The sequence below is a fragment of the Trichogramma pretiosum genome, unplaced genomic scaffold (assembly GCF_000599845.2).
Source record: "Trichogramma pretiosum strain Unisexual culture from Peru unplaced genomic scaffold, Tpre_2.0 scaffold10, whole genome shotgun sequence".
NCBI lineage: Eukaryota > Metazoa > Arthropoda > Insecta > Hymenoptera > Trichogrammatidae > Trichogramma > Trichogramma pretiosum.
Window position 1 is genome coordinate 1,667,062 of NW_019641652.1, and position 27,933 is coordinate 1,694,994.

The following is a 27,933-nucleotide window of genomic DNA, read 5'->3' on the forward strand; positions in this document are numbered from 1 at the left end:
AAAAAAGGCAACAAAAAAAAAGAAGAAAAAAAGAAGAGTTTTTGGCACAGCCTCAGGATAAAATAGTTGCCCAAAATCATAGCTATCCACCATGAAAGCTCATCAATGATATTTAATGATTCTAATAAATTTACTCAATAGTGTCTCAATAAAATAGCTCCAAATGAGGTTGTACCCAATTGAAAGTATACGACCAATTAACGTCAATAAAATAGAATTTCCACTTGTAAAGAAAAAATACCCATGCAATATGTACGTCAAATATATGTATTACGTATCGCCTCAAGAAGCACCTTAAACTATTTCAAAATGATAGCTTCATTGACTTTTTGTTTCTCTCGATACTCGATCGAAGAAATCGCAAGAATTCAAATATAAAGTGATAATAATACTGACCGATGGAGATAGCGGTATTATTGGCAAATAATACGTGTCTCGATGAAGATTGGCACTTACTTTTTTCCGGTTTGTCTTGGCGCTGATGGTCGTAGCTGCGCGCCCTTGGCTCGCATATGATGCCGGCCGCCTCGCGCTCGCGGCGCTGCCTCTGACTCGCGGCCAATTGACTGCCCAGTCTGGCCGCCTCGTGACCGGCCACGGTTCTCGCGCTACACGGGTTTGAAATTGGGAAATCAAGAATCGTCCTCTCTCTCTGTATTTCGATCGAATTTCATTCGAAATAAAAACCTTATGGGAATGGGTGCCGAGCTCTGCAGAAAACCACTGTCGTACGGCTCGTCCATGATGTTCGGATCCAAGTCCATCATGTTGATGGCTCGGCTCGTCGTGGGACTGTCCAAGGTGGAATCGGCGGCGTCGGCAGCGTCGACGGGATCGACCTCGATTATCGTAGTCGACACTTCCGGCTCTTGCGGAGGCGTCGCGACGTCTTCTTCTAATTGACCTACTTCCGTGTCTTCCTCCTCGATACGCGTGCTGCAGTTCGAATCCTGACCGGAGCCTACGTCTTGCTGCTCGATGTACAATGGATTATTACAAGTACTTGTTATTTTCAAACAATTAGCGCTCATCGTGACAATATAGACTCACTAAATTATGGCTGCTCTCGTTGCGCGAATGCGGCCTGAAGCCCGGCCCGGGCGGCAAATTTTTCTGCACGCAACAATTGACGCCGGGACTGAAATGCAATTCTACGTGGAATCGTTCCTCGCTGCTCGGGTCTTTCGTGGGGTCCTCGTACAGCATGACGACGATTTGCGACATGTAATTCAATTCCGAGACCATGCTGACGTACTCCATGGCTCTCCTCCATTGCTCGTCGTTCAAGACCTGCAACAAAAATGGCAGATTGCCGTGCATTAGAGAGACTCGGGCGTCCGGTGGATCGAAACATGAGAGGATGAAGCGCCAAAGACACTGACATCAAGCAAGCCACCGTATCGTAAAACCGTTAATAATGAATGTACATGGCTTTCACTGGTAAAGTACAGTCTTGTGCGCACGTGTCTGCCGGGACTCGATACCCCGTGAGAATATCTGTGTGAAAAAGCAAAAAAATTATCAGTCGTTGCTCAAATGTTCAGTCTTCATTACCGTTCGGTAAACGACTGGTACCTAGGATTCAATCTATTGACGCTCTCCTCCCCGGGCTCCTCGATGTTCCTCTGCAGATCGGCGCGTATCTTCTTCAGCAGGGGCGTGCATATACCCTGGCCGATGGTCAATTTTTCCTGCACCGTCAGGCCGTACTCCTGCGGTATGACGATGTCGGCCAGGTACTTGGAGTAGATGTAGAGCTCCTCGGCCTGCTCGAACTGCAGCGTGTGATTGTTGTGCTGCAGATCGTACTTGATGCAGTCGTAGATGTCCGGTATCTTGGATATGTCGAAGCGCTTCTGCTTCGTGCAGAAGTCCTTCTCGATCTTGCCCCACCTGCGGCCCATCAGCTCCCAGGTCTCGCCGTGATACAGGATGGCGTCCTTGGTCTTCGGGTCGTCCTTCTTGATGCGCACGATGTCCATGAGCTTCTGGATCAGCATGTGCACGTGCTGGCAGCAGCGCACTGGATTCTTCACGAAGTCCAGGGCCGTGTTGATGCTCAGCGCGTTGGTGGGATTGATTTTTTCGCGGTCCTCGTCGGTGAAGTCCCGATCCTGCTGGAAGTACTCGTGCAATCGGTTTTTCACCCTGCGCAAACCGGGAAGAGATTCGTCAGCTCGATTTTTATATTATGCAAACGACATTCGAGACGACGATAATACTCACATATTTTGATACTTGCTGCTGTCGCAATCGTTGTCCAGCAGGCCATTGGTATTGGCGCTCTTGACCATCTGCACGAGTATGGGCGTGAGCTCGCCCTCGAGGGCCAGCAGGCCCTTGGCGAAGGCGGCGGCTGTCATCTGCACGCGTCCCTCGTCGCTCGCGTAAATCTTCAGATCGTGTCGGAAGGTCGAGTGCAGCCGCAGCAAACCTAGTCCCTGAGCTCCGGCGTATTCACCTAATGTTTGTTTGTTGTTGTTGTTTTTTTTACGATTGGAAACGAAACAGAAAATACCAGGTCAGCGCAAAAATTGTCAATATTTCAGAACGCAGTGTAAAAGCATTTGTTTTTTTTTCAATTAATTTGTATCGAGTGTACTGTGTTGTAATCATTTTTGTGCTTTTATTGCTGCTCGTGTGGGTTTTTTTTTGTTTTGGAGTTTGAGCCAATAAATAGTAAGAATTGTGAATACATTTTGTTTTTTTTTTTTTTTTTTTAGAAAAATTTGTTATTTAGACAAGTGTAGCTGATTTTTTACTGATATGTTCGAGGATAAAATTGCAGAGTAAAGGACTTTTACAAGCCAATTGGAAAATGTTTTAAGCAGTTCTTGGAGGAAAAAAAAATTTGACTAAAATTTAAATATTTCAATATTTATAAAAATCATGCACAGATAACTATTTCAATGATTTATCGTTACATTTTAGAAATTGAGTAGAGAATGCTAAAAATCTTAAAAAATAGGTCTAGTATTCACTAATGGCTCATTTCCAAAGCACGATTGTATGATTATATGAAATAGATAAACATCATAAACAAACAAAACCAAAAAACATTGCAAATTAAAACATAATTTCATTTGAAATGAAGAACGAAGTCATGAAGATTTTTTTGCATATTTCCAGCGACTGGAAATACTCGAAGTATTTTTCGTATGCAATGAGATGCACGATGATTTTTTGTTGACTATGAGAGACTATAACGATGTGTCACATGTTTCATATGATCGTGATTTAAATTAATCATAACAGCATAACAGACAATTTTTTTTTATAAACCTCTTCTAGACTTATGAAAAAGAGGGGGAGGGGATGTAAAGCTATTAAATTAGCGACATTATTTCAACAAATACAAAGGCGGTTTACAGCTTGCGTAAGTGTATAAGAGAACGAAGAAATTGAGGGGGGGAGAGAGAAACGACAAACGTTCCTTTGCTGTTCTGCGAGTGCCGAGTCGTTCAAGGAAACATTGACATAAAAATTTTCACATAACTAAACTACAAAACTAGCAATGAACTTTTTTTGAGAGAGAGAAAAAAAAAGTTACCGTGGCTTGGTAACATCTCTGAGTCTTCCTCTGAAATAACATTTAATAATCATGAATAGAGATCTTTCTGCTGTTATAAAAGCTCGCTTCGTCGTTGCGAGCGCGAGCCGTGTGAAAAGCTTATATAATGAAAAAAACTTCTTCTCGGATTCCGGAGGGGGAAAAGAAATTGAAAGTACAATAATGCAAAGTTATTTTTCCCCGAGGTCGAAATTACGTGAAGAAAAGTGTGCGATATAAAAATCGATAGAGCATAGAAACAATACTGGATGGAAAAACTAAATGGTTACGCAGACCCATGAAAAACAATGTTTTCCGCGTCGCGAACCATATCCAGGCTATCTACTTGACATTGGCTTTGAAACTTAGAGAAGCAATGTACAATTAAATGCCAAGTTGCCACAATGCATTCAGCATTTTTCTGGGTCTGCGTTACTTTTCTATACTCTAACAATGCTAATCTACATGTCCTTTCAGCTTTTTTCGTGAAAAATGAACAGTTTTCAGGCTGACCAGAATCGATCGAACTGTTCATTTCTTTTCGACTAACGTTATATCATTTTTTTCTTTACAAAACGTCTCTCAATGCATCAACATGATAATCAGTGCGAGTATATTAATTTTCTTTTTGTCATTTCATTAAAATACCAGCAGTAGCGGCAATTTTCTTCATACGTGAAAGTCACGCGCAAATACTACCAGCTTCTATAAGTTGAAACAATAGTAATAATAATCAACATCAGCAGTTGCAAGGTCCTCTCAGCGCCGACCAAAAGAAAGAACCAAGAAAATACAGCATAGATACAGATATTTACAGAGTAATCAAACGAAATTACAGCGCAGTCTAAATTATACAATATGAATCATTATATATCATGGTATATATAAGTAAAAACAGATCTTACTGTGACATTAGATAAATACTTAAGGTATCCGATTTGTTTGTTTTTTTTTTTTTTTTTTATCAAAGAGAACTAGGCGGAGATATCAAACTTAGTCGTCAGCAAAAGAAGCGAAAGGAGCGTACGATACGAACCACTGAGGTGTCTACCTTGACCACCAGGGTACATGCAGCGAAATATGCGGCCCAGCTCCTCGGCCTGGATCCTGCCCGCGGGCGTCAGCTCGCCGCCCCACTTCAGTATCAGCACCAGCGACGGCTCGCCCAGTCGATCTGCAAGAAGAAACAGCAACGCATGAGTATGATCGATGCGCACGGAATCGTCGTCGCGCGCGCGGGTATGTGTTTAAGATATAAATTAGCGATTATGCGTGCGCGCGTGTGTGTCGTTGTCGTTGTTTACGGTGGGAGTAGTAGTTATTTATGAACGTACTGCTGCTACTCCCGTCGTCGGAAGAGCTGCCCCTTGGCCTACCTCGAGGTTGATACTTCATTTGGACTTTGCGATTGATTCCGGAAAAATGACCGTACCTGCGTCAAGAAAAACTCGTTTAATTATATGCATCCGTCCTCTTCCGTATTATTGTATAGCAGGCTCGACTTACATTTCTAAAACACTTTTCAGCTGTTCCAGTTTTCCCTGCTTCTCCTCGAGCTCGGGGCCCGCGGCTCTGTGCTGTATCTCGGCGAGCAGGCTCCTCGCCGTGTCGAGGATCTCCTGCAGCTGCTTCGGACGTTTCAGTTTGACATGGCCGTGCTTGTACCCATCGTATTTGGCGAAAATTTCGAAGAATCTGGAAAAAACGGGAGAAAATCGATAAAATACAAGAAGAATCGCAATATAGAAGATAAAAAAAAAGAAGAAAGACAACTCACTTGGGATGTCGCACTTCCACCTTCATTTTCTGCTTGGGCGTGCGGTCTCCGTGCCTTATGACGGCGACCACGCATCGTAATTCCATCCTTGAAAACAACGCGACGTCGATTAGTATAGATATACACGTATGAGTACGCCGTACAATAATCGACGCGCTCGAGCTTCTATTCACCGGTAAATTATGCCTCTACACACATACATACGTCTCCGTGTGTATACATCGAGATCGATCGGTCGCGGTTTTCATCGGGCGATCGCATTTCACGCTCGAAACTTCGCTTCAATTCGATATCGCTGTCATAACAATTATACTTGATTCGATTCACGATATTACAAGGCTCTTGAAAGAAAAAAAAGTTGATGCATCTGCACATTTATATCACATCGTGTAACTCTTATTGGCCCGTATATAAACTATATATACACGCATCGTCCGTCCGTGTTACGTACTTGCGGAATAATTCAAGCGCATAATTTCGTTCGTTCCTCGATATATAGCAACACGGCACTTCCGAAATGAATTTTCATTTTGTCGTCGTCGCGAAGCCGACGTTATAAAACTCTCTCGAGCCTCGTTATACAATGCACACACAGTACACACACAGACAAAATGCGAGCAATAAAAATCGTAAGAACATAAAACAAGCTTGTATATATCCTAATAAAGAATCCTCACATCTTGCCAAAGGTCGTGGGCACGATCGGCGGATCGTCGAGTTGAAAGGGCACGCTCCAGGGTATGTGCAAGGTCGGAGCCAATTCCCGCAGGATCATGTTGCCGAGTATCTTGGCGCAGTCATCGTAGTACTTGTTGGAGTTCTTCACGAAGCTGAATCCGTTGACGTCGCAGACGAACGATTGGCCGTTGGCTCTGTTGTTGTCGTAGTAGTGGAAACACAAAGAAACAAAAAATTAATTATAATGCGTGTAGACAACGGAAAAGCTCCGCGTCCGATCGATCGTACGACTGGCGAGTGACTGAGAGTCGAGTACGTATAACGCGAATCGACCAGAACGAGAGAGTAACGTGAGAAAGGCTCTCGTCTCCTCCTCCGTGCGTGCGAGGATATAAGGTAACAACGAGCTCGCTCGCTCTCTCGTTCTTTCTTTTCGCGCGCGCAATCGCAAGCTTGATAAACGGTCAGCGCGTCAGCGCAACCTTCGAGGATTCTATTTACTTTTATTATCATTATTTTTTTCTAATTAAAAAGTTTATTTTGAGAAATCGACACCGACAGCGGGGCATCATCATCTGCGCTTAATGAAATCGAAGCTTTTTTGTTGCTCTATATATATAAACAACCAATTAGCGACACACGACTCCCCGCGGAGAGAGAGAGAGAGAGCAAAAAAACTGACCTGAGCAAGTCGAAGCCGCAGACCGTCTGCTTGAAGGCCATGCAGACCTTGCGGCTGATGAGCTTCTCGGCGTTGCTGAGTATCACCGGGTAACGGATCTCCTTGCCCTCGGAATCGCGCTCGACCTTGCCGTCGAGAGCGGGACTTTTGCGGGCCTCCGCGTGCGCGTAATCCGGCCCGACCGTGTAAACCTTGACGTCCGTGCCGTCGGTGGGCATGAAGTCCTCGTAGATGTACGAGCCCGTCTTGCGTACCCGCGACTCGGGCGAGTAGACCGAGCTGCGGCTGCCGATCTTGCGAAAGAGCCGCTGCGAGCCGCCACCGGCCGAGGTCGGATAGTAGATGTAGATGTTGTGATCCTCGGCCGAGACGGGCTTCTCCACGAAGGGCTTGTTGAAGGTGACACCGTTGACCTCGACGTGATCCTCGGACTCGACGAGCTCGTGCTCTGGAAGAAAATCTTTGGTCCTTCGATTGTCAAGATTAGAACATTCAAACACAGCACAAAACACATGCAGCTGAAGGAGGGTGGTGGTGGGGCAGAGCACCGCCTCTCAACAACGGAGCATAATCGACAATACGTAATTATTATTACTTTTATTTGTATCGTATACATAATATTAGAATTACATATAATTACGTGCGTTGTTACGTGTGTAGATGTGCGTGTGAGTGAACACATAAAAAATAATAGTAGATAGCGAAAGAGAGAAAGACGGAGAAGATAAAGATAGACGCATGCATTTGTCGAATGCTAATTTCACGTAGTTAGATCACAACAAACACCAAAAGAGTATAGATACAATTATTACACATTGTACTCGATATATCATGCTATAACGAGATTTACGACGTTTTACAATACAGTTATTTTTTTTGTACTACGAGACAGAGTTCGAAGACACCAACCAAAAAAACAACAACAACAACAGGACGATGAACTTACGTTTCGGATCGGGCGAATCTCTGTCTAATACCGCATACCTTGGTATCTCGATACCCTCGCCCTCCAGAATAGCGTAGACTCGTCTCCGATCCTGAAAATTCGGGAGGTGCGAACGATAACGTAAAAATTTTTCTATCGACAAGAAAATTCAATAAAATATTCGTACCTGTATGTCGTATTGCATGTCGAGATTATTGATGATAAAGGGATTGCGCAGCTCGGCGTACTTGATGGCCTTGTCCAGCGGGAATCCCTTGCTGTGGAAGCTTATCAGGCAGTCGACTACGGGCCACTTGTCCACCGGCTCCTGCGTGCGCGTGTAAAAACAAAATAATTCAAAAAATCATAAAATTGCTTCGTAAACGTGTATTATGAAATTGTTACGTACCTTGAGAATGACTTCCTCGGCGAACACGATGATCTTGATGTACTCGAACTCCTCGAGGCGCGTGAGTATCTCCTTCATCGGCTTGCTCTGCGATTTCTTGGCCATGGCGCATATTCCCACCAGGACCTGCTTGCCCTCGCCCTCGGGCTCGCCGCCGGCCAGGAAGCCATCCTCGTTGACGCAGCCCTCCGACAGTTCGCCCTGACAGAGGAAAAAAATAACGTATACTTGAGTTAGGATGGGGACGTTGTTTTTTTTTTTTGCTGTCAATTCACTCGCAGCGCACACTTTTCACAATCGAGTTACGATCTCTTTATGTTTGTTTTTGTTTTTTTTTAGGGACTATAAGGGACATTTCATTCGCAGGTGTACGTACATACGTATTTGCTGTGTATTTAAATGGGAGTGGTGTCTAAGTAATAATTTCGTATATATGTGTGTATTATACACAGTGCGAGTGATCGAGTATAGATATAATTGCGTGTTTGTGTGTAGATATAAGAACCTTGATGACCATATCGTCGATATTATCACGAAAAAAGAACACTCGAATGGAAGTTAAGAAAAAAAAAAAGGCACCACGAGGCTCTCTGTCGCACACGGCTCTGTTTATCGTTGCTCAAAACACAGGCACAAACGCACACACATATAGGGCTCGGCACGTCAACGCACACCACGCACAATTATATATAAAGATCGAAAAAAATTTTTTCCGCGATGTACACGAACTCTCGCCAGTCTATGTATCTAATGCTCGTCGTCTATTTTATAAAATACGCAGTATCGTACTGGCGCGCGCTCGGAAGTGGCCGGCCAGCAGCGAGCCAATTTTCGAGGTATTACTAAATTATGATAATGTATAATCGGCGCAGACATCGAACGGCGATAAATATTTAGTCCGTGAGCTGCTGCTGCCAGTGGTGGTGATTTTGGTAACGGCGGTGGTAGTGGCAGAGCAGCGGCAGCAGCAGCTCTCTCACGTGTATAATCTAACAGATAAGCGAGAGAAAGAGACGGAGAGAAAAAATAGACTTTAAATTTTAAATCAACGCTGTACACGGGCATACATGTATATAATGTAGAATTTGTATACGTGTACAAAATATTCTATTGACCTGAAACGGAGAGCGTGTATGAGCGAGCAAGAGATGTATAAGTGTGTGAGAGAGAAAGACGCTAAGTGAGTTACATCATGTCGCGCACGGAGCAGCGCACACCGATGTCGTTACAAAAGACTATAGATTTAGAAGAAGAAGAAGACGACGACGAGAAAAAAATATCGATACATCGTGCGAGCGTATCGCAGCCGTGTAGCATCTCGTCAGCTGTTCGCCGCGCGGGGCTACCGTTCTCTATCTCTCTTATTCCCAGCTTTTTGATGACACACGTGCGTTAGCTTTTTTTTCGGATTAGCGCGCGACACCGCATCGAGGCACTCGTGAAAAAAAGAGGGAGACAAAGAGAGAAGTACGTATTGTAAGATGCTGCGCGACCCATAGTTTACACAAACTCATCCTTAAGCTGTCAATGTGCGAGTTGCGCCGCGCTCCGTTTTAGGATGTCAGCCAATTCGCGCGACGCGTTAAAGTATATAATATACGTTGTACACACACCTCGTCTGTATGCCGCACGAGTTAGCTCAATTATAACGCGTGTGCATATTATTACGTTGCACTTGCAAAACGGAGAAAAACAAAAAAATTCCCCCGCGGAAAACTCGAGCTTTCCGTGATCCACCGCGAGCTTTTCGACGACACTTCGATGTCTCTTTTGTTTTTCGAACGATAACGATCTTTCGACTACCTTATACTCAGTAGCGCTTAAAATTAGTTCGGTTAGCTTTTATAAAACGTCGGCGCGGACTCGTTGTTATAGATAAATCAGTTGCACTCGCGCGACCAAGTCTCTCGACCGCCAATGGAAATTAACGCTATAATAATGCGTTCGACGTTATTACGCGCGGTGCGTTTTCTCGGTGTATTTACACTCGTCCGTGTTGCTGTGTGTGCGTGTAAGACATGTGCCGCAGATATATTATAACTTCGAACGTCGGCGCGATGCCAGACGAGCACGCACAATGTATATACGTTTTCTTGCGTTATACACAGAAGGGCGCGCGCACACACACGTGTATAACAAGCTCGGCCTCTGATTCTCTTCTATACCTATAGAGGCCTTCGAGTATAAGCTCGACAAAAAAAAAGAAGCTATACGTTAAAATAAATAATTGTCATCGATATCATTACGAAGCACTCGTCGCAGTAGCAGCAGTCGTCGTCGTCGTCGTTTCGCCCGGGGTACGAGTTATTCTCATCGTCGTCGTCGTCGTCGTCCTCGTCGTCGTCGGCACCGTCCTGATCGTCGTCGCCGGTTTTGCAGCTGTTCGCGTTGTTGCGCGATCGCCAGCGCTTCAGTCGCCACCAGTCCTTCCACCAGGACCACTCCATGGCGGCGGCGGCGGCTCGATCAATGGCGCACTCGCGTCACGCTTCACACTGTCAGTTCGATATATCGATCACGAATTTCTTATCGGCGATCTGTGATCATATCGGAAACACCGCGCACTGAGTTTGGATCAAATATCTTAGAGTCGAAATCGCACGTTTACAAGCTATACGCAAGAGCGCGTAATTATTATTATCCTATGAACCGGATGAGCTAATTTCCGCGCCGAATTATTTTCGCGCGACGCACACAGAGCTTTCGGTGCGCGCTACACCCACAATAACAAACACGTGGTGTGCCGCCGTACACCGTCTGCAGTTCGAGTATAAAATATAACGGAGAGTTCGCGTGGGCCGCCGCTACATATAAGCGCGCGCGAATCGTTACGATATACATCATTATTTGTTACAAACGTTATATATAAATAGGTGAGTATATAGACTACTACTGCCACTGCTGCAGCGGCTGAGTGTAAGTTTGTATGTGTGTGTGTAGCTATCATCACAACAGGCCGCTCGCGCGTGTATACCGCGCGTTATAACCATCCTAAATCTGCGTCGAAAAACTGAGTCAAGGCTCGCGCGCGCGCGCGAACTTCGCGAGCGGCTATATATCGCGGACCGTCGCTATATATCGCGTATTTTATTGTATACGTTTTTCATTACATCTTATGAACCGAGGGATGAACGATGACGGTATCCGTAATCGAGTTTCAGTTTTCAATCTTCGAGAAAGATTATAATAACCACCCACGCGACAAAGAAGAAGAAGAAGAAGAAGGAGCTTAACACAGGGACGATAAGGAAGTTTAATAGCGAGTTTGATAATAACGTAATGCGATAGAGGAATTTCGGTCGAGGCCGCGGTGTGAAAATTTTCTACCACCTATAACGCGCAGTTATAATTTTTATCGGATATAAATTAATCCGTCGAATTTTCTGACCAATCGCGTCGGATGAATTACCAAGCAGTACATCGATGCTTCTCTCGTTTGTTGATAGGGATATAAGGCGATCGAGACGAGGAAAATTAAAATAATGTATAACACAATACGTATAATAATTGACGCGGAAAACGCGCCTGTATAATTACTGCATAAACGCGCAGATGTTTCGCAGCCAAGGAAACTTATCACCGATGAATGCCGTTCTTTTTTATATTATATTAATTTTTTTTTCCTCTACGTGTATACTTTTTTGCATTATCGTACGCACACGAAAGCGTTTCTCGTTGCTCGTGTCGTCTCGCTTCTCGAATAAGAAACAAATACAACGCGCAAGATTTATCGAACGGATAATTGCTCGCCGATTAGATTGTTCAACGACGAGACGATATCGATCATCGTTATATTTTATATTATATTTGCAGACGAGCGAACCGTAAAAATGTTTTTTCCATCTGAAAAATTTCGATCGGAGCTGCGACTATATTTTGACCTCTCCTGCGGAACGCGATATAATAATAATAATGCATAAAGTTGGCGATCGCGATATTCTCGGGAGCGTAGACGAGCTTGTAAGGGGTGACCTTAAAACGTATAATCCATATCATATAGGCTCGCTGCTGCTGCTGCTGTAGCTGCTGCTGACGTTTACACGAGCCAGCTGTGTTATACGTGTGTAGGTGAAAAATATCGATCCGAGCCCGCTCTCTCGCGAAAGCGTGTCAGTCCTTTAATTATTCGCGCCGAAAAAAAAAAAACAGACGAATGAGAAATATCCTGGCGCGCGCGGACTGGTGCTCTTGATCGGTACGCGATTTATAATCGTATTGAGAGTCGTCGACAACGAAAAACGGCTTATTGGGATAAAAATAAAACTATCTTTCGCGCGGAATAAGTGAGTAACGGGCGACGCGAGCTCGAGGGGATTGTTTTGATGAAAAATCACGAGTCTTATCTTCTTTCTTTTTTTACTTTTTGAAATTCAGCCAAGTTCAGGGCCGAACATTTCTTTCTTTCTTTCTCTCGATTTGTTGGTCACGCGTAAAACTGCAGCATTGTTGACTCGATGCGGCAAGTTTGTTATCGCGGTTAATTTTTTTTATAATAACACACGGACTTTTATGTCATTACTGCGAGTGTGTCCAGTTCAAAAGTTTCTACGTGCTATGCTTCGCGCGAGAATAGATAAGACAAAAAAAACCACCGCGAACTATGCGCGTTATTTTCCGAGGGTTATTGACCCTGCATGCGTTATACGCCTAATTTTTTTTTCGTAAATATCGCCACGCGTGCACAGATACAAATACATTGAACCTTAACGAATGTCACGTGCATTTGAAAAAAAATATACGTATATCCGTTTATAAACGCGAATCAATTTTTTTCTCTCTCTCGTTATCGCGCGCGACAATGCAACGACGGGTTTTTCCGCGCCCGGCGCACTCGTGCCGCCTGCGTACGATATTAATAATATAGAATAAAAATTACATCAGCGCTACGATTTTTCAAAGCGAACGCGCGCCGAGAAAAACTAATTAGCGTTATTATTACAAAAGTGACAAACGCTGTGTGTGTAACGCGTGCCAGTAGACGAGAATAAACGAGCCGCGAACAAGAGGTATAGGATGCGTAATTAAGATCGACGAGCCACGAAAACGGAGAGACAATGGACGAAGTCTCGCGAGAGAAAAATGGTCGTCGTCGAGAGGAAAAATCGTTTAGAAAATTGAAAAGCTCGCGTTACGATGGCTGACTCTTTGACTTGGCGTCAATGATGTATACGACACCTTTCACGACTCTCTCTCTCTTATTTTTCAATTAATCGTCGGAAAAAACATTTTTTTCTTTCTTTCGTCGACGTTGAAGAAAAAGAAGAAAAAAATAATTATCGGAACGAGCGGCGTACGATACGTGCCAATATATATATATTTAAGACGAGATAAAAGTTTCCTATCGTCGCGACCGGCCGTAAGTCCGTGTGTGTGTGTGTGTGTGTGTGTATCACGTGCGAGTGTGTTCACACCCAAAGCCGCGGACTTTATGATCGCTTTTAACTACGGCCTCTAATAATAGAAACTCGTAAATTTTTCTCTCTCTCTCCCTCTGTGTGTATACAATACGCGCAAGCTCGCAGCTACACACAGACGCACAAACAAATATGGACATCGACGCTCGCATTGTGTGCACCTTGAAAAATTACGGCCTTATGTACTCACGCACGTTAACTCCATAATAAAATTACGCGCGGTCGATATTAGAGAATATATCGCTTGCTGAATATACACAAATTATAAGGGGTTGCTCGCGAAGACGATCAAATATAAGAATTAAGCTCTCGGCTCGAAATTTCGTATCGTATCTGACTTCCGTATAATTTAAAGCGCGCCGATCGATGCATCTTCTTCTTATTTTTTTTTTTTCATTCGTGTATATTCGAAATCAATCGAATTATTCGAACGGACCCGAGAGCAAACGCGGATACATATACGTATCGGTTCTCGGGCGATGAGATTATTATGACAAAGTTCCGCAATGCAGTTTGATCAATTTCCAACTTACATACATACGGAGCGGAAAAAAAGAAGAAGAATAAGAAGAACGCGAAGATCGTGAAAACAGAATCGCTTCTGTCTTAAACGTAATGCGCAATGTGCGTCACGAAACAACACATTTCTCTCTCTCTATCATTTGATTTTGTTTTCTCTCTCTCTCTATCCTTTATTGGTACAAAAACATTGGATTCCCGTGTGTGTCGCGCGAGACGAGCGCGAAAATACGCGGAAGAAGCGATTACTCAATCGCTGCATACGAGTAAACGGCCTTTATTTTATATTGTATATAAAGTCCGCGCGCGCTATAAGAAAATTGCGAGACAATCGAAATTCTTCACTATTTTTTTGCCTCTCGTATCTAAAGACCGACCGCGAGACGCGCGACTTTTTCATATATATCGATAAACAGCGCTCGGATGTATAATTGTCTCGTGGTCGATGATCGTTCGCTCGTATCGCGCGTGGGTGTATTTGCTATCCTCGAGTAAATCGGTGTACAAAGAAACGATTTCGACTCTATAGGGGTAGTAACTGGCGTTCGACTTGTACACGTATTGTGACTCCAAAATATTTGCCCAAACTCGTGCCTCGAATTATGTATACTTGACAATATCGATTTATGTATGGAATCGATATGCGACACGAGTAACACGTGCACCGTCAACCATATAATATGATTATAACACACACACGCACGCACACTATTCACTTCGTCGTGATATATGCTTACGCGATATTACGAACTCGGACACACACACACGCGCAAAAAGACGCAAGAGTCGAGCGCGAAAATTCAAATTCCAAATTGAACTAGAATCGAAAAATTTGCCGAACACCACGCGACGACGCGAGCTTGTCACCGGCTCGCTCGTAACTGCCGCGTTCGACGCGGCCGCGATTCAACTTCGGCTTGCAGTGCAGAGAGCTATACACACTACACACCGAGCTGCGCTGCAGCAGCAGCAGCTTAACAACAACGTATATACACACCGAGCAACTCCGCGACGCGATATTCGCGTGTCCGCGCGCGGTCCAAGTGTATACACGCGTGTATGTGTGTGTGTGTTTGTGCCATTGATATTATATATATCTGTATATAGTATACACGTCTGTGTGCACACGAATGTTTTTTTCCCCCAATTGCACAACGCAACGGAGAGCAGCTGCTGCAACTGCACATCGCACGCTTATACGTTTAGAAGATGCACAATTTTTTTTCCTGTCGGTTTCGTATATATATATTTCTACGTGCGAATTATAATAATGTGCGCAAGCTCGATCGCCTCGATTTTTTCGTTCGAGTGCGATTTTAGATATCGGCGAATTCACAGCTATCTCCGTCTATGTACCTGACTGATCCAAGTGTTTACGTCGCCTTGGTGTCGTTATTTTGTCATTATAATACGCGCGACGTGAAAACGATAGAAATGTCAAAGGCACACGTACGTATATCGATTATTTATAGCCGACGCGTGCTCGAGTCAGCTGACGATGCGAATATACTTAAATTCGAAAAATTTGCATATACGTTCATTGTTTATCTCGCGAAACGTTTTTGGGTTATTTCGACGTTCGAAAATGGACAATGCAGAAATAAACTCTCTCTCTCTCTCTCTCTCTCTCTCGAGATCGGTCGGTATAATTAAATTGCCGTGTGTGTGTTGTGACGCGCATCGCACCGAAGTGCTTCGACCCCGTGTGTATATACGCTCGCGCTCGCGCACGCATAAACACAAGAGACGATCCGCAAAAAGCTGCGCGTGAATCAGGACTATGCATTGACTCGACCGACAGAGATTCGTTCTCGAAATCAATTATCCGCAGTTTTTTTTTCGAGTCGATTTGTTATAATTTATTATATGCGCAAACTCGTGTGCCTTTTTGGGAATTTTAATCGATCATCGATGTAATTCGTTCGTTCGGTACATGCAGACGACAGGTGATAAATATTTGAATTCGTCGCACAAGTTACACGTGTATAAATAAATATAATACGGTAATGCACATGTGTGTGGCCCATAGTGCTTCGATAATGTTACATCGGGCTTGAACATGATGCAATTGTTAGCAGAGAAAAGTTAGTGGGATCAAGGCTTTTAAATTCCTCGGCTGAATTTCGTGTATTATTCTAACGTCTATTTGTGCAGTGGAGCATGAGAGTATCTGTGTCGTTCGTTGATTTTTCGTTGTTGCCGATAACGGTTCAAACTCGATTGAACTGCTTTTGGATGCATTTGTATAAAGTAAATGTAAATATTTTCTAGATTAGTATTTAATGTAACGATTCGAAAATCAATCGATTGCGCGAGCTTCAAAAATTTTAGATTATCATTGAACAAGTATGCATTTATTGAACAAATTTTTTTTTCCTCGATTATAAAGATTTAACAAAAACTTTTCAACGATAAAGAAAGTAATATCGAGGTTTTCATCATGAAAAAAATAAATTAATTGAGAATGTATAAAAATAAACACAATAGAGCAACAAATTCAACGTGTATTGTGTAACTGATTGACAATGTATACTTTTAAATAATTTGTTTTAATGTTTAACGTTTAACGTTTTAATGATAAGTTTAAATGATAACTATGTATGTTTTTCAAGTTTTATACATTTTTAGTATGATAAGAATTTTCAAAAATCTCTCACTAGTGTTAATAACTGTCCAAACTAGGATTGCACTAATTTTATTAATTTTATAAACCTATTCTACAAAGGCGTCAATGAAATTTTCCTCATAAAAGAGACACCGCCAAAACTCAAGGCTTCTGACTGGTTGTGTTTGATACTTAATGATTCACTAATATCAGGTACACTCAAAAACTGGATTATCAAATTATAAATCTCTGAACAAATGAAACACAGCTTAATCGATTACCATAAACTGGAGCCAGTAGGGCTCGACATCATCGATATTGTAATCAACATAACATAGATCTCCTGCTGTCGTCGATACATTTCTATTTTCCATCATTCCTTAGAATAAAATTTTTTTTTTCATCTCTACGTCAACTTTTAAAACATAATAACTAGAATCAGTTATTAAAATTACTCATGTCCTTGATGCAAGCTGGCTCATACTCACTCGGTTTGCTGGACAATACAGTGGCGAACCTCCTGGACCTACCAAGCCGGCTTGTCCAGCCCCAATATCACCTACGTAGAATATTGGTTGGTTAGTAGTACTCCTGAGATCCTGCAAACGAACGGATAATATAAATTAGCATTGATAAACCATGAGTAACTTCATCGTTGGGTATTTAAAAAAAAAAAAAAACTCAATTCCAAAAGCATTACCTGATAGCCATGTTCCAGCTCAGTGTATGACATGTCAGGACAACAACTGTCATTGATGATAGAAGTGCTTTACAACTTGCCAGATGACGAATGCCCGAGCTTTTTTTCTCTGTCTCGTGCTCTCACGGAAGAAAGAAAAAATTGGAGCAATCTGTAAAAAGAAATCGTTCGGAGATCAATGAAAATTGCATTTTCTCGATCCGTTCGTCGTCTTTCGAATGATAAAGCGAATTCCCGAGTGCCCCGGAGAGAGCTTGCGTGCATCATCGTAATAATAATAATAATATAAACGCTGCAGCGTCTCGCGGACAAAGGCGCCTTTATATAACTCTATAAATATATACGTACGTATACGCGTATTTAAGAAAATGCGTATAGTTTATTAAAAACTCTCGGTGACAGTGGCAACGGCGGCGCTGAACAATTAATCAATGAATAATCGCTGAATGAAAACACAACGCGGCCTGCGTATATATCGCGGCTGCACGACGCGTTGCAGCAGCACACTATATACACACATGCACTATAAACGTCAAAACGTCTTGTACAAAAATCACCCGCGCGCACACGACTCGTCGAGATGCGTCTGTCGGTCGCAGTTTTTCTCCACCGAATGTCTACAATACGACTACTATTTTTAAGGAAATTACGCGCGACTCGGGCTAGCCACCGCGGGTGGTGGAAAGTTTTTTTTTTTTTTTTTAATACTTTGTGTATGCGTACGCGCGCGAATCGCACCGCGGCATGCTACGCTGCCGACGACGAGTGACGGCCGAGGGAGGCTATATTAGCAGTAGCAGCGTATATCTCGAAGCTAATCCAATGTCAAGGTATATATCGCGTTATAGATGTGTGTATTATTGTATACGATATGCAAATGTCTGTGTGCGGATATTTTTAAACCCCCGAAATGATCGCTCCGTGTCTGTCTGTCTCTTTCTCTCGCTCGTCTTTCACACACTGCACGCGACGACGAAGACGACGACGACAAATCTTTATTATAAGCACGACGAAGAAGACACCTAGCCTCGACGCAAGCTCCAAAATGAAAAAAAAAATCGTTGAATCCCTACACTCTCGAAGTCGCGGGCAGCTATTGTAAGTATGTAGAGAGGCGACGTGAAATCTCGAGCTCGTGTGTACACACAACAATAGACTCGCCGAATGCGCGCACCACGATACATTATCTTACGTCCGAGCGTGTGTGTGTGTGTGGGTACTGTATATTTGCAGGCCACGCGTAATTGTGCGAGTCGAATTTCACGCCTAGCTCGAAAGATAACGTCCATCTCTCCGTTTATTTGGCGTGCCGTTGGGGCTGCTTAATGTGCGAGAGAAAGAAAGAAAGAAACGAGAGAAAAAAAAATAAGAGCGATACGACAATGTCATCGTCCCATTGTTTCGCACGCGTTATGTATATATGTAGTTATTAGGCTTACCCCTACTATTACTACTCTCCGATAAAGGAGCTCGATTTATAACGGACTGCGTGCATCATGGCATGTATTTGCGTACTACTACTATTATTATATATTACTTGCACACACAAACGTATTCAAGTCAAGATGTATTAAAAAGCAAACGTCAAAACGTCGAAATGCGTGACTGCTACAGGCGCTGCGAGATGTTACTCAGCTGTTTATTCGATAATGCGAACTTACCTTCTCTCTCTCTCTCTCTGTCTGACTCTCGCGCGGCTTATATTTATGTATTATTATTGTGTAGTATCAGTGATGCGCGTAGGCCGCCCCGCTTCTTCGGAGTTAAACATGCACACGTGCACTCGTCGTTCACAGCCGACTATATGCACACACATCTATTTTATACGTATATGTATTTATCGCGAGAAAGTTTGAAGATTTTAAACTCGCGATTATCTCCCTTTTTTCTCTCTCTCGTATTGTGTATCGCACGGCGAACGCACAAAACGGCGCGTTTGTATTATTATATATAGCGCAGACTGCGAGCAGTAGTATAGCTTCGACTGCGAATTTCATGCATCGTGGTAATGCGCGACGAAAGCGAGAAAGAGAGAGACGACTCGCGCCTGCTCGCTGAGTCTCGGTGCAGCGGCAAAAGTAGGGGGGTAGAACGATTCTACTGACTAACTACTACTTTGCGTGCACTGCGAATGTTCGATATTGTGTCTAGGGCATGTGAAATATTATTGCGCGATAATAGCTGTCTGCTAGGCTGCGAGACCACGTGATGTGGCGCTCGCAAACGTTCTGTTCGAAATCGAGAACTTCGAGTTTTAAAAAATTGACGTTTCGTTGTTGTTCAAAGGGGAGACTTTTCGATTGAAGTGCTGTACAATAATTTTGTTATCATTTGAGGATTTCGATGTAATGCAACACTTAGGCGGTAGACTTGAGAAAAGTTACTGTTATTGAGAGAATAATATTTACAACTTATTCATTTTTTAATGAAACGATGTTCAACAGACTCTTTATTATTAACAGCTTACTATGCTTGCTTGCTATGGTCTAATAAATGCGTGCAACGCAATCGTCGAACGAATTTTTGAATCGAATAAAAAAAAGATGATTAAAAGTCAGGTAAAATACCTGAAATATTAATAATTTGCTTAAAACTTAATTTTTCTAAGTTAATAATTTTGTGTGATGTTATAAGAAAAACCTTAACAGTCACGAATAAAATATCAATCTAAAACTAATGTATATCACAGTGATTTCACAAATTTGTTCCTTAATTATAATACGATTTTATAATACGATCATCACAGTGGTTGTAATACGATTTTTAAGAGACTCTCGAATAAAAAAGTTACTCTGTTTTAAGCCTCTGTCCTACTAATTAAGAATACGATTCACGCGTATCAATGATAAACAAAAGTCGAAAATGAAATTTTTCAATAACATCTCTTGACATTTCTAATTGATGATCTTTTTGAAAAACTGAGCGGGGATTTTAAAAAAACTGCTCATCGAATACAAATTATCACAGATGGTTTCAGGAAAATTATCAATAGAGCAGTCAAAAAATGATGTTAACAAGTTTCATTCAACAATGACTTATTGTTTTTGTTGGGAGAATTAATATACTAAACGTTTTTGAGTATCATTGATTGTAAACAGTTAATTAGCGGTTATCTAACAATTCGGAGTCAATATTCGCGTACCAGAATATACATACACCGATGTTTCTTACATCACACTTAGATCTCTATAAAAACAACATAAATAACAAAATACTTAAAATAGATTACAATAAAATCTAAGGCTATATCATCATCGTGAAATCATTCACGTATACGTTCGTTTTCATAAAATATCAAGACTCAGCGGGGAGCTTAATTCTGATTGTCGTTTTAAGCTCAATATCACCGAGTTCCTTTTGTAAAAGAGTTACAAAATTATCTCCTAATACTCATCGTAAATTGCGATCTTTACAAAAATATCTCAATTTGTACTCGATCGTCGGCGAGTCTAACATTCTCTGCGTTGGATGCACGTCTTGAACAAATTTTATATGGTTTAAAATTTTCGTCGGGAATGTTGAAGTTTGATCCCTTACCCGCGCCTGCTCCTCCTGCAAAAGAATGCAAAATAGTTCGATATTAGTTCAAAGAGACAAATTTACTCGCCATTCTTAGTTGGTCCTCGTTACCGTTCGGAATATCTTTTGGGTCTCGTTTCCGGCAACCTCATGCGACTGAAAATCAAAAAAAAAATCATTTAGATACTTGTCATTGTCATTAGAAACGTTGAAATATTTATAATCGACTTATTACCGTGAACTGGATGAGTCGCATGTCATATTGCTTGTATTCCTACAAAAAATGGTTAAAATTCCATCACTCTTGACAAATATACGTTTAAATAATCATAGTTTTACACTTACCTCCTACAAGAATCACCAGACTTGGTTTCTTTTCCACCCCTGCAAAAATAAAAAATGTAAGCAATTCTAGAGATCGATAGATTTACAAGTGATTCTCGTTTTTTCTCAGCTTACCTGGACGGCTCGCCGGACGATTTCTTATACCTGCAAGGAAATATTCAATATCCAGATATTAACACTCGTCGATAAATCATCTATGTTTCTTGCCCTCTCTACTCACCAGTCGGGAGTCTCCACGAACGCTTCGTCCTCTTCGTCGGGCAAGTCGTCGGCCCACGAAAAACTGACGTTCTCGTCGTCCTTGGCGGTAGTGGTGGTGGTGGTGGTGGTGGTGGTTGTGATGGTTGTGATGGTGGCGGTCGCCTCGTCTCTCGGGTAGTCGTTGCTGCTGTGATCGCCGTTCGGCGGAGGCAGAGGCCTGTACCGATCGAGCCGCTGCTGCTGCGGCGCTGCTGCTGCTGCTGCTACCGGTGGAGAATGCCTGGTCGGCTTCCTGTCCTTGTCGGAGTTCTTGCAGTTTCGTCTCGATCTCTCTGCCTTGTGATGATCGTTGCACTGACCGGATCGCTGATTTTTTCGGCAATGTGGAGCCGCTGCTGCGGCTTGACAGCCCCCGCCGCGACGACTCGTCCGAGGCAGTGCGTCGTACGTGGACTTGGCGAATCTGTCGAAGGTGTCCTCTGTCGTCGTCGTCGTCGTCCTCTGGATGATCGGCTTCGGCCTCGGCACGACTATCGGCTTGCTCGGCTCGTACTTGCAGGTGCTGCTGGGCGGCTTCGATCGATCGCTGCAGACGGGCTTGAAATGGGACTGCGGATGAAGCGACACCAAGACCGAGCGGCTGAAGGTGGTTGGCGGCTGCTGCTGCACGTGCCGACCGCAGAACTCGAAATCGGCGAAGGTCGCCTCGCCGAGCTGCCCGACGTAAAAGTCGCGCTGCTCGCCGAGCAGCGGGGCGAAGTCTCGATTGGCCAGGTCGATGACGTACATCAGCAGAGTCCTCGATTTGACGCTGAGGTTGCGCTGCACCAGTTGCTGCTTGACCCGCCGCACGAGCTCGTTCAACTTCGTCTCGGCGCATCTCGACAGGAGCTGGCCGTTGATCGATAGCTGTAATAAATGTCGATGTTAACACCGGCTCCGACGAAATGTATTTCTTTTTTTTTTTTTTTTTGGACATTTTGTCAACCTGTCTCGCCACGAGCTCCACGTCCTCCTCCTCGGTGTCGCTCAGCAGATCTCCGAGCCAAGCGATCAGGGCCGCGTCCATTTGCAAGAAACTCGCGTCCGTGGCGTTGTACCTGTGATAAAATTCGCCCAACAGCGACAGCCCGTTCCTGTACTGCTCCCGGCTCGGCTTCTTCTGCACTTTTTTCCAGTCTACGCATACGATTACGATTTACCCATGTAGATATTTTTATTTTCGTACTTTTGTGTTTTGGGATAATATTATACGTACCCTCGTAAGTGCGCAGGATGATTCCCGCGAGATTTATCTGCAGGCCCGTGACGTTGAGCTTGTCCTTGGGCGTGATCATGTCGGGCCGCGCGAGCACCGACAATTTAATGCTGAACTGGCGATCGTCCAGACTCCTGGAGTGAAGCCGCTCGACGATTTCCCTGCAGCGAGATAACAGACGGGAGTTAACGCACGTCGTTCCGCAAAAGTCTCGCGTGTTAATTAATAATCTTCATACCTCATCGTGCCCGTCCGGCTGTCCGTCTCGAGGCCGTCGAGAACGTCGTCCAGGTCCAATGGCTCGTTGGCGATCAGGCGCCTGATCGAGAGCCGATCGAGTGCCGCCTCGGTGTGGCGGAATCCATCGCGCGGTTTCGCGGCTGCGTCGATCGTCGTAGCCTCCTCCCGCGGGCTGGTCATTTTGTCGAACGTCTTCGATGAGAGAAAAGAAACGAAGTGAGATAAAACGAATCGAAACCGAGCAAGCTCTCGAATTTACGTATATAGTTCAAGATGAGCGGAGCGATTCCGTCTAGCCGAGAATGTAAACACGACGAATTGGAGCGTATACGTATGTAACGTTGAGTTTTTCGTGTTGTTCCACGATCGAGCGCGTATTACGTTCGATCGATCGAATTGATCATAAAAAAGGATAACTATGACGTACTTGTTGTTTATCGGTCGGGGGCGCTCTTCGAGAGGAAAAATTTACAATCAGAGATGGCGAACTCGCTGGATGCTGCGGGCCCAATTGTACCTACGATGCTGTTTACGTATGTATACCGAGCGATGTGCCGTCGTTGTTCCGACTGTCGCGCGCATGATTAAGGTGATCGATGAAGAGTGCCGAAACGACGCGCTTCTCTCGCTCGATGGGGATAGTAAACGAAAAGCTCGAATCTATCGATGGAATTCGTGCTCCCCAGTGGCCGACAATTGTTGGGATACAGAGATCGGTGAACTTTGTTGAAAGATTATCTCGTTTTTATGGATTATTGTTCAAGCGTCGCGCTAAAAAAAATGTGAAAGTCGACCAGCACCTGTTGTCGACTCGTAATAGGAAAACGAATGGTATCGGCTTTAAGTAGGAATAATAATTATCAGTAGGACAATTTGTGGGTGTGGGTTAAAAAAAACAATCAATCACTGTTTCGAGGTAATGTTGTAAGTTATGTTTATTAAATTATGAAAAATTAGAATCTGAGCTTCTGGAAGAACCACTTGTTTTTGCCAGATTTGTACCTGAAACACAAAAGTAACAACAATTTTAATATTCGATCGAATGTAGACCAAAGTAAATGGAAAATATGAAATGCGAAAAAAGAATAATCATCGAGGTTATAACTTTTAAGGATGCATCAAGTGAACTATATGACAGGGATGTACAAGGTGAACAATAATTCTGCCTGCATATCTTATGTAAACTAAATATTGTTCACGTTTAAAATACATCAATACAACAAGACCTTAAATTAATTTGAAACTATGAAAATTTGACTGACAGAATTATTGATGACTTATCAAACAATGCAGCATTGTAAAAAAGTCCAATTGACAACAAAACTTTAACTCATAAAATTGTTTACAATTGGAACGCATTGTTTTAAAGTATTTTTTTATTAATTATTGTAAATAATAATACCTTTCTTCAAATTTGACACGGGTCTGGAAACGAATCTTTTTCCTCTTCATTGGATCTTTAAGATCTTTAGGTGCAATTTTCTCCAACTGCAAATCAACTGTATACCTGGTAGGCATAACATGATTATAGTTGAGTACCTGCAAGTAAGCAAAAAGCATTAATATTGAATGCCAAAAATGTTTATGATGTACATTGTTATGTACAAGAGTAAATTAACTTACCTTGATGAAAGGCTTTATCTTAGATTTCTTGTGAATTTTAGCCTTTCCCATGCGTTTGTGAACTTTGCGTGGGTACCTGTCGATACCTGCAACCAAGGCATGGCCGTATTGTTTCTCCGATGTGCCCTCATCGTAGTTTTTCACAACAATTGCTTTACGTCCTGCGTACCGGCCACTGAGGACCAGCACGACTTTTCCGCTTTTCATAATTTTCACCATTTTGGTGTTAAACTGTAAATAAAAAAACAAATAATTAGTACGATCGTAAGTTTATAGATGAATGGGTTATTATTATAACAAAACTAATAAAAAAATCAAAGACTATCGTAAACGAAAAATATTTGTGCATGGTAGATTAACCTCAACAAAAAATGTATCTACTATTAAATATATTTATAAGCAACTGATGAACACGTATCGATAAACACGTATTGATTTTGTAAGTGACAGAACTAATTAAGGAAGGCAATTTTTTTCTTCCTTTTATTTATTCATTTTTTATGTTTCAAAATTTTAACACGAGTATGGGATGAACTTCAGCACACGTTTTATAGGCTACATCTAATATCACAAAATTGGTTAGATTCGATATTACTTTTTATCACTCTTAACACAAAAAAATCTCAACACCAACGACGAACAAATCATTAAAAAATGGTCGAGACGATGATGTTGATTAAAACAAATGTTTATTGCTTACGATATTCAACGATTTTTTAACAAATATTGAACACGAGACACGTACCTTGCCGTAAAGCCAAGTTAAAAAGAAAGCTTAGGAAGATAGTCGAGATGAGAATCAAGCTGGAAAATTACGGTTCGAGTGATCGAGGTGGCCTCTCGCGAGTAGCATGGCCAACCACGTTCGAAATATAACGCGCGGCACTTTTATATATGCAGAAGACTGTCTCATCAAAATATTGTATCTGGTGTAGATAATTTGCAAATTAATTTAAGAAAAATGTATTTATTCTATATTAATTTATAACATAATAAGTTATAAAATTATTCGAATAATATTAATGAACTACAAAATTTTCAAAATAAATTTAAAGTAAAGTCGTAGCGGAGTGATACCCCATTGGCATCAGAGACGAACATTTGCTTTTAAGTTTTAAATTGAGCATTCATTGCAACCAATTAAAATTACAATACTCAAAACGTTCAACTAAAAAAAAAATTCACAGTGTTTAAAGTACATTCAGTAATAAATGAAGCCAAAAAATTTTTTAAATAATATTTACACAAAAAATTGGAATTAAAATTAAAAATATGTTTTGTGCCTCATATCAGTCATCTTTGTTTTTATTTCTTTTGATTCTGAATAATCCGACTTGAATCTAAAAAACTAAATTATAGATAGTTTTGAATTTTATTTGTAATTTTTTGTGCAATTATAATTATATAATTTGTAGTGACTGCATTTTGAAAATAAAAAACAATACATGAGCACCCAATATACTAGTTTGCTAAACTGGCACATAAAATCTATTTAAATGTATATAATTCAATTTTGTGTAACAATAAAAATTACTTTTAATTATTAAAGTAATACATATAAATTGATTAAGCAAGTCTGGAAACAGTTTTTGCAAGACTTTGTACCTCTCTAAAGCTTACCACGAAACTGATAAATTTTGCCTATATTTTAAATTTGATAAATAATGAGTAAGTAAATAAAAACGAAATTGGCTATGGTTAATTATTTTATCTCACTCAAAAAGAATTGATCGAACAAAAGACAAAACAAAATCTAGTTATTGAAACATATTCATTTTTTTTATTGTAATACGTAATACATTTGTTCTATAATTATAGTAGACAATGCACTTTCACACTCTTTTTTTTATTTGAAACAAAGTTGTATGTAAATCTTAACCGACCAGATTCCGATCAATATCGGAAAAAATAAAAAAATTTAGCAGGTTATTTAATATTCATGTTTCAGTAAAATTTTTATTCTAACATAATATTCATTATTTATTAATATTTACAGACTTAAAATCTAATATGCTAGCATAAAAAATATGATTTTGATAATTGAAATGAAAGTATTTCTAATTATGACAGCCTCGTGCAAATAGATTTTCACCATTCACTTAACATATTTTTCCATGAATTTCCTATGAAATTCGCTTCTAAGGGAGTCATTTATGAATGTATTGCTCTTATTCTTGGGCTCTGACCGAGCGCAGTTTTTGAAAACTACGTCGTCGTCCCACCTGCGACGAACTTTCATATCTGTGCGACCACTCTGAGCTGCATATTTGAGAAGTGGATTACCTGAAATGATATTTTCCATCCTAATCCTTTCTTCTTCTTGTCGTTTTTCGGATTCCTGTTGGAAGACGATACAAATTAATATCAATCTGATGTTAAAGAAGCTTTCAACCATGACAATCATGAAAAAAAAAAATATTTACCTTTTTAGCTGCCTCTGCTGCACGCTCCTTTTTGATTTGTTGGAGCTCGGCCATTAGAGCTTCGGTGTCATCATCATCATCAGATTCAACTTCTGAATCATCCTCGTCCAGCGGATCATCCGCATCAAGACTTGCAGCTGGTACTTCTAATTTCTGCCTTTTACTTGGCGGAGCAGCAGGTTCTTTCATAGAAGGTGCAGCTTCTATGGCCATCCTATTACGGCCACCTGTTTTTTCCTTGACTTCGCGCTCTCTCTCCTCCAGCTCCTTTCTGAAGTCTCGCTGAGCAAGTTCTTCTGTGGTACCCTGGCCTTGTTCCCTACAATTGATTCATAACATTCATTATCAATGATTCTATGCTGGTAATTGAACAATTGAACATTTACAAAATCAATGAAATAAATAATACCTGAATTTCAATTTTGTGTGGGAGGGCAAATCCCGGCTGCTGTATTGTTTTGATATTGCACTCAAATCTTTTTCTCCTCTTCCCTGTCCACCACGGGCTGGATCGAAAGTTGGTCTCGCTGCAGTCGTCATTTTCTCTGGTATAATCTATCACTGGCCAAAAACAGTTAAGTTCTATCGTCCTAAATCGACGAACGGATATGTTATTATGATGTAAACAGTGATGCACGTATCTTGGCCACAGAAAAAACTCTAATCTGAATTCTGAGTTATTGGCGACTGCTCGTTACTATGTAGCATTAAACAAACTGACTACATACGCGACGCACGCATCGTGTCATGTCAGCAATTCAAAATGGCCGCCGGGCGCGAAATTCAAATCATTGAAAAAGATACGAAAGTAGAAAAATCTTGAAAAACCTTAAAATTTTTCAGATTTTTCAAGAGCTTTAAACTTTCAGGTGAAATTAGTCCTGGCACTGGTGACATTTGAGCATTCTTGCGAGATCCACGCGGCTAGTTGACAGATTTCTACGCTTTTTGGGTTGCGGCCACATCTTGTAAACTATTGAAGATGGATTGAAACAATTCGTTATAGTTTTATTAGTTTCTGAAAAACAAAGAGATTGACGTGTATTAATTGGAAATCCGTTCATT

General features: G+C 41.8%; 4 protein-coding genes across 27 annotated transcripts in view; all 4 read right to left on the minus strand.

Annotated features, from left to right (window-relative positions):
- LOC106656193 (inositol hexakisphosphate and diphosphoinositol-pentakisphosphate kinase 2) overlaps window positions 1-19,253 on the minus strand; it is a 28,959-nt gene extending 9,706 nt beyond the window's left edge. For 4 of the 23 annotated variants that reach the window (XM_023460018.1, XM_023460017.1, XM_023460016.1 and 1 more), the window contains exons 1-19: window positions 18,921-19,251; window positions 17,260-17,410; window positions 17,048-17,158; window positions 8,022-8,222; window positions 7,800-7,940; window positions 7,634-7,724; window positions 6,688-7,147; window positions 6,005-6,199; window positions 5,328-5,414; window positions 5,057-5,245; window positions 4,885-4,982; window positions 4,587-4,724; window positions 3,551-3,580; window positions 2,227-2,461; window positions 1,576-2,148; window positions 1,383-1,497; window positions 1,051-1,290; window positions 688-971; window positions 457-608 (exon numbers count right to left, since the gene is read on the minus strand). In XM_023460018.1, coding sequence (XP_023315786.1) covers window positions 457-608; window positions 688-971; window positions 1,051-1,290; window positions 1,383-1,497; window positions 1,576-2,148; window positions 2,227-2,461; window positions 3,551-3,580; window positions 4,587-4,724; window positions 4,885-4,982; window positions 5,057-5,245; window positions 5,328-5,414; window positions 6,005-6,199; window positions 6,688-7,147; window positions 7,634-7,724; window positions 7,800-7,940; window positions 8,022-8,222; window positions 17,048-17,158; window positions 17,260-17,292 — 3,373 coding nt within the window. In that variant the 5' untranslated portion in view covers window positions 17,293-17,410; window positions 18,921-19,251. Of the gene's footprint in view, window positions 1-396; window positions 609-687; window positions 972-1,050; window positions 1,291-1,382; window positions 1,498-1,575; window positions 2,149-2,226; window positions 2,462-3,550; window positions 3,581-4,586; window positions 4,725-4,884; window positions 4,983-5,056; window positions 5,246-5,327; window positions 5,415-6,004; window positions 6,200-6,687; window positions 7,148-7,633; window positions 7,725-7,799; window positions 7,941-8,021; window positions 8,223-8,526; window positions 8,606-16,840; window positions 16,992-17,047; window positions 17,159-17,259; window positions 17,411-17,607; window positions 17,846-18,332; window positions 18,597-18,698; window positions 18,885-18,920 lie in introns of those variants that run through there. The other 19 variants (XM_023460005.1, XM_023459995.1, XM_023460011.1 and 16 more) reach the window with 15 other exon arrangements.
- A 409-nt stretch (window positions 19,254-19,662) lies between these two features.
- Window positions 19,663-23,406, minus strand: LOC106656096. Of its 2 annotated transcripts, XM_014376764.2 has the most exons (10): window positions 23,250-23,406; window positions 22,821-23,014; window positions 22,583-22,743; window positions 22,313-22,503; window positions 21,344-22,233; window positions 21,238-21,267; window positions 21,124-21,162; window positions 21,014-21,052; window positions 20,890-20,934; window positions 19,663-20,811 (listed from the first exon to the last, which is right to left on the minus strand). In XM_014376764.2, exons 2-10 carry the CDS (start codon window positions 23,000-23,002, stop codon window positions 20,793-20,795), a joined length of 1,596 nt encoding a protein of 531 aa, XP_014232250.1. In that variant the 5' UTR covers window positions 23,003-23,014; window positions 23,250-23,406; the 3' UTR covers window positions 19,663-20,792. The 2 variants fall into 2 exon arrangements, with proteins under 2 accessions (XP_014232250.1, XP_023315803.1); XM_023460035.1 differs by lacking the exons at window positions 20,890-20,934; window positions 21,014-21,052 and having other exon boundaries at window positions 19,663-20,802.
- A 325-nt stretch (window positions 23,407-23,731) lies between these two features.
- Window positions 23,732-25,285, minus strand: LOC106655927 (60S ribosomal protein L27-like). The gene is made up of 4 exons (XM_014376536.2): window positions 25,191-25,285; window positions 24,446-24,676; window positions 24,225-24,361; window positions 23,732-23,824 (listed from the first exon to the last, which is right to left on the minus strand). The coding sequence occupies exons 2-4, from the start codon at window positions 24,662-24,664 to the stop codon at window positions 23,776-23,778; spliced, it is 405 nt and encodes a 134-aa protein (XP_014232022.1). The 5' UTR covers window positions 24,665-24,676; window positions 25,191-25,285; the 3' UTR covers window positions 23,732-23,775.
- A 1,000-nt stretch (window positions 25,286-26,285) lies between these two features.
- LOC106656133 (protein CWC15 homolog) lies at window positions 26,286-27,567 on the minus strand. Its single transcript, XM_014376820.2, has 3 exons — window positions 27,278-27,567; window positions 26,869-27,187; window positions 26,286-26,783 (listed from the first exon to the last, which is right to left on the minus strand). Exons 1-3 carry the CDS (start codon window positions 27,406-27,408, stop codon window positions 26,541-26,543), a joined length of 693 nt encoding a protein of 230 aa, XP_014232306.1. The 5' UTR covers window positions 27,409-27,567; the 3' UTR covers window positions 26,286-26,540.
- Window positions 27,568-27,933: the final 366 nt, after the last annotated feature.